Below are 6223 nucleotides of genomic sequence, written 5' to 3'. Positions count from 1 at the left end.
CAACCTATATTCCGACACCCCTGTATACCACCATATGGTGGACAACTCTTTACAGAGTGAAAGACTGATTCTTTCAACTCGATTTAGAGTCACTCTTCATCGAGTGTGAAGTTCATACACACTCACTCAAAGAGAGTGACACAAATAGGAGACTTTCCAACGCTAGGTGGCAGCAGACATACCGGGTAAATTTCCATTGTTTACGTAGTTCTGAACATGCGCATAATTCTGAGAACAATGGATTTACCCGGTAAGTCTGCTGCCCTCTATCGTCCCAGAAAGTCTCCCATTGACTTTCGTTTTCACCAGAGCGAATCTGACACCACTCGGACAAGAATGTAAATTGTTCACTTTTTTACATTGAGAGAGTTCTACAACTTCAAGATGAGCTCATTCTTTATTCTAATTTCCAACAAAATATATAAAACAGTCGATGAGTCCACTGTCGTTTGAACATGTAGATTACCTCTTTATAACGGGGACAGTTTATAAGGACAGCAAAACAAACAAACACAGGGTAACTGTAGGATATTAAATATTTATTTTAATATCATTTAGGCCGATAACTAATCAAACATTATACAAATAAACATGTGTGATTTCAGAATTTATTCTTTATGAGCAGAACCCCTTTAAAACCGTGCTTTTTATTACGAGTGTTGACTGATGGAATAATTAACAGCACGGGTCGATAGTTTCGGTCAAAGTTTGAAAATGTCATTCCGCAATTTTGGATGTGAACCCACTCAGGCAAAATGTTCCAAAAATCCATACACTGTGTTTCTAAAAAGCGATCACATCTCTGTTACAACTTGGAAGACCTAAAAGGCAGTGGACACTATTGGTAATTAATCAAAATAATTATTATCATAAAACCTCACTTGGTAACGAGTAATGGGAAGAGGTTGATATTATAAAACATTGTCAGAAACGGCTCCCTCTGAAGTCACATATATAGTTGTCGAGAAAAAGCACTTTCCATGAATTTCATTTCGAGACCTCAGATTTAGAACTTGAGGTCTCGAAATCTAGCATCTGAAAGCACACAACTTTTTCTGACAAGGGTGTTTTTTCTTCTATTGTTATCTCGCAACTTCGACTACCAATTGAGCTCAAATTTTCACAGGTTTGTCATTTTATGCATACGTTGAGATACACCAAGTGAGAAGACTTGTCTTTGACAATTATTACCAATAGTGTCCAGTGTCTGTAATGTTTTTTTTTCTTTTCACACGGTAATTGTTTCGTTGATCCGCTGCTTTTGTGAAGATTTTTTCTAAGCACCTCAGATCAAACAAAAATGCCAACTTGCCTGTCCATTGCCATATAAAACACAACATTAGAGTAATTGTTCAATGTATATTTTTATATCATTTACAGCTGTTTTCGTAAAATACGAATTTAAAATAAAAACTTGTCAATTTGTTTTGACCTTCATGAATTCGTATTAAAAAGTGATTTTGCCTTTTAAGTTTAAACAACAAACAGTCATTGTATTTCGTTGAGTTTGGGGCTTATAATGTTACTGTAGGCATTTTCATGCGAACTCGTCAATCAGTCTAGCAAAGCTAAGTAGTTGCAACTAAAGATTGGATTGAATATTTGCCAATGTGAATGCTTTAGAGCCTTTGATTCTTTTTTTCATTTTCAAACGAACAGCGCAAAAAAAAATACAATATTGTTTTATACAATAAATGAAAATTAACAGAATAACGTAACTAAAATTGACGTCATATTTGCCGAAAAGAAAAGGAAACCAATATTAACGAAGTAATTGTTTTACCGACAAAAATAGGCCCATTGTTCAAACGTCCGAAGTACAATATCGTTACATGGAAGATCAAATTACAAGTTGGGTCGAGGTTGAAGGTGAATTTTGCCTAATGAAAGCTTCACTGCGGTACCCGTGTCATATTCTTGTCTCGCTTCATAATTATTTTTCTTTCTTAGAACTAGTATTTAAAAAATTATATTATGTAGGATTTGAAACTTTGCATTGTGGAAGGGAGGTTTGCGGTAATACTATGAGAAAATCTCTTTGGAACACTAGGCGGCAGCAGCCTACTTACTAGGTAAATTGCCAATGGGTGCGTTTCGTTTAGCTTCCCTAGGTGACCCCGGTGTGTGGTGGGGTTTTTTTCCAGGACGAACGTGGGTTATTATCTGCACACGTCAGTCCTGGAAAAAAAATCCGGGGTCGACCTGGGAAAGCTAAACGAAAGTACCCATTATTTAAGTAGTTCTGAGCATGCGCACATTCCCGAGAACAAATGATTATACCAGCCTGGTAAGTCTGCTGCCACAAAGCGTCCCAAAAGTCACTCATTGTGTTCATCCCTGTCGTGCATGTGGAGACATCTTTTGTAAATTCATTTGTCCCTGTAACTAACAACCTCCCATAGGCCTAGACTTTGTTCACACAGTTCCTTGTGGAGCAGACCAATGTCTTTAGAATTGCGTAGAAATGTCATGAGAACTTTCATTTCCGTATTAACGAATAGTCTAAGACAACCTTTGCGGATTATGCTTTGGGGGTCATGCCAATAATTTCTCCAATTATTTCTGAAGAAAAAAAATCCTCTGTGAGGTCGAATCAAAGGTGAACAAAGGAAAATTGTGTGGAGTCTTGGCCTATTGTTCCATTTTGTAAAAGACTCCTCTAAGTCCTGTCCTTAAGAACGTAATTGTGGGATCCTTTCATGAATTCAATCTTTACCTCCCTGCATTGCATTATATTAGTAGTTTTTGTATTCTCACAGACACACGAAATGTATAAACATTATTTTTTGTAACGAAAGATTTATTAACCAAGTTTACTACTTTTTATAATCGTTTTTATGTATTGTTTAGTTATAGTCCGTATACGTATTTAGTGGTTCATGTCAAAGTAAAAGAATAAAGTACCTTTTTTACATTATTGTGACTGTCCAGTTTTCGTGCCGTAAATTACTGCAGCTGGCGTTTTGATTTATTCCTAATGCCCAATCATACAGTTGGAAAACAAGATAGCTAGCTTCATTGCCCCTCAACCAGACATGTAGTAATTGGAATGCACATGACTATTGCATGGCGGTATAGTGAATGGCAGTGAACACTATTGGTAATTACTCAAAAATAATAATTAGCATACAACCTAGCTTGGTTACGAGTAATGGGGAGAGGTTGATATAATAATATAAAACATTGTGAGAAACAGCTCGCTCTGAAGTGAAGTATTTTCGAGAAAGAAGTAATTTTCGAGAAAGAAGTAATTTTCCACGAATTTGATTTAGAGACCTCAGACTTAGAATTTGAGGTCTCGAAATCAAGCAGAACAAATTTGTTGTGCTTACCATTGTCACACGTACAATTTGTGACTGGTATCCTGCTCATTTATGCTAAGCAGAAGACTCTTAAGCAATGGTTTCTGTTTACGAGCAGCTCTATGAATATTGGCCCAGTCTGCACCATGATCACACGTAACCCAGTATTTAAAGAAAAAGCTCCCATGGTTTGGGTGAACCAACGATTCGTTCAGCCATGGTTTATCAGCAAACACTCATTACAACAAATTGTTCCTTCTGTAAATATGAATTGCGTGCTTAAAACGCCATAAAGATAACAAGTGCTCAACCTCAATGTGTATTTGCAGATTCCATGGGTCGGCTGGTCGTCCAAACCGCTCATAACAATATTACTATAAAAACTGTTATATGCTGCATGCGGAGTTTGTGAAGTTGCGTTGCCCAAAATACGTGCTTGGGTGGGGTGGTATTTCAGGACAATAGTGACCCACTTTTTATAAAAATGATTTTAAATTGGTCATTTTGAAAAAAAACACATTCACTGGAGTGGGACTTGAAACGACCTCCGGATTAACGTACCGGCGCTTTACTACTATAAGCTATCCAGCCCTATGTTGGCGGGGTCTCCAGCTTTATGTGGTGGCGAGGCGTCTGTTGATTTATAAAGGGTTTTCCTCACAGTTACTGCTAATATTCGTTAGTTTTGCAACAGAGTACATTCATTCAAAGCACTGCTTATTGGAAGTGCTTGAATCGAACTGCCGATACAGCTACCCGGGCAATATCGCTGGTCTATATTTTGGTTTGACACTGCTCTAGAAATGCAACGGTCTGGGGCTCGAATCCCGCCCGATGATGTGCCTGTGATATTTGTTTTCACAAAACTCGAAAAGTACTGAGGATTCTGTGCTAACACACATCGTTGAAATATGGGTAAAACCAAAGTGAAAATTCTGTAAACATTTTCCATAATATCGCAAATGGGTATTGATTTGTTTAATTAAGGTCACAATTTCGATGAAATACAATGTGACTTCAATGAAGTTTGTATTTACCACAATAATTACCCTAACCACAGCGTAAGGAACATGGAGCTCTATGCCCTAACCATACTTGTTTGGAAATGCATAGAGTTTCATTTTTTGTATGATTTTTGATGACTTTCTAAAAAGTACTGCATTAGGGCCTTGAAGAATGTTATTTTAATTTAATTAAATTGTTTGTTTCGGGGGGAGGCGGACGGTAAATTCAAAAACATACAAAGGAACAGGAAGCAGAACCGTTATTAATACTCCCTTGCAAAAAAATCAAACTTGCTCTCAAGCTTTACATCAGCAGTTTTTCACAACAAGTCAATTAAGGTGCAGCGTTAACCACTGTTTGAACAGAGATAAGACATGTGGGCAACGCCCTTATAATAACTACATTGTACAATTATTTCGTCAATGCTCGGCCGTGAGCTTATTTCAACATCTCCAGCAATCACTCTCTCGGCGCGTGTACCCATTCAGAGCCGTCTTTGAGGACAAGGCCCCAAACGAGCCCCTCCAGTGTCAAGCAGTTACGTAATCACCTTTGAGCACCAAAGACTTTCGGTTGGAGCGCTTTTGTAATTCAAATTTAGTTCTATGGGGGAAGTCTTTTCTTTTTATAGCCCGTATAAAAGCAGATTTCTGAAGACGTTTTGTGTTCATTCTGTCCGAGAAGCACTCAGTCGTTCACCGTGTTGTATGTGGTGGGTACATGCCGTCTGCTGCGACTTCTGCACTCGTAGACCATCACAACGCGCACAACGGTGTGAAGACTGAGAAAAGGACGGAGAGAGTGTGACGATGTTCGTATTTTTACGGCAATACTACTAGTCCATAAATCTCATCTTTGAAGGAGTATTTTCAACTCAGCAGCAGTCATCATGTTGAATCTGTTGCAGGGAACGGCGACGAAAATCGCGGCACTCGTGACGCTGCTCTTCCTCGTCTTCATGTGCGGCTGGCTTCCCGGTAAACTGATAACCTACCTCCACCGTGGACTCGATAACTCCCTAGATCTGCACCGTCTTCAGCAGATTCTGACCGGTATGAACTGCTTCGCCGGAGGGGTGTTTCTAGCAACCTGCTTACTGGACCTCTTCCCAGACTTCCGAAGACTTGTTGCAAGAGTGAATAAGGAGCTGGAGAGTGCCAAAATGCTGAATACGGAGCTGGAGGGTGACACCATGAATACGAAGCTGAGGAAGGAGGGTACCAACATGAATAACAGTACCAACATAATGAACAACAACATCGAAAAAGTGCCACCAACAGACTCCAGGGTTTATGCTTATCGTCAGAGGACTCTCGTCCTGCCCAAACTGTCCCAAACTAAAGACACTGAAGTCCAGCCGACTTCCTTTGAAGGCGAGAGACAGTTTGTTCACGACACTCCATTGAACCGTCTCCGGCGACACTCGTCATTGAAAGCAAGTTCTCGTTCCAATGGTTACATCACCGAGACCGAAGATCCACCACAAACTGAACAGAAATCGCGGTCGCTGGAGCCAAGTGTCATCGCTTTGCTCCTGATTCTATCCGTCCATTGCATATTTGACGGTCTTACTGTTGGACTTGAGCCTCAACCACCGACCCAAGCCCTTGAGGTCACGGTAGCTGTCGCCATCCACAAATGCGTCTTTGCCTTCAGTCTGGGAGTCCAGTATGCCCAACGCAGCCAGATGGGCGAAGAGGGACTTAACCGTAGCGTGCTCTGCTACACGGCAGCTTCTCCCGTCGGCATCTTCATGGCGCTCGTCTTTGAGATCATTGCTACGAACTTGGTGAACTTACAGGCCATGCTCGGCAGTGTTCTACCAGCGATCGCAACGGGAACTCTAGCGTTCAAAACATTCCTTGATATTACTCCCGCAACTTGCCAAAAAACATAACTACAGTGGATGAAACAAA

At 40.1% G+C, this 6223-nt stretch overlaps 1 protein-coding gene across 1 annotated transcript; it reads left to right on the top strand.

Moving 5' to 3' along the window:
- The first annotated feature begins 4989 nt into the window (after nucleotides 1-4989).
- On the top strand, nucleotides 4990-6223 carry LOC117295385 (zinc transporter ZIP1-like). The gene has a single exon (XM_033778003.1). It carries the CDS (start codon nucleotides 5197-5199, stop codon nucleotides 6202-6204), a length of 1008 nt encoding a protein of 335 aa, XP_033633894.1. The 5' UTR covers nucleotides 4990-5196; the 3' UTR covers nucleotides 6205-6223.

This window comes from Asterias rubens, chromosome 10 (genome assembly GCF_902459465.1).
Source record: "Asterias rubens chromosome 10, eAstRub1.3, whole genome shotgun sequence".
NCBI classification, from domain to species: Eukaryota; Metazoa; Echinodermata; class Asteroidea; order Forcipulatida; family Asteriidae; genus Asterias; species Asterias rubens.
Note: the sequence above shows the minus strand (reverse complement) of the source record. Positions and strands in the feature narration are given on the sequence as shown.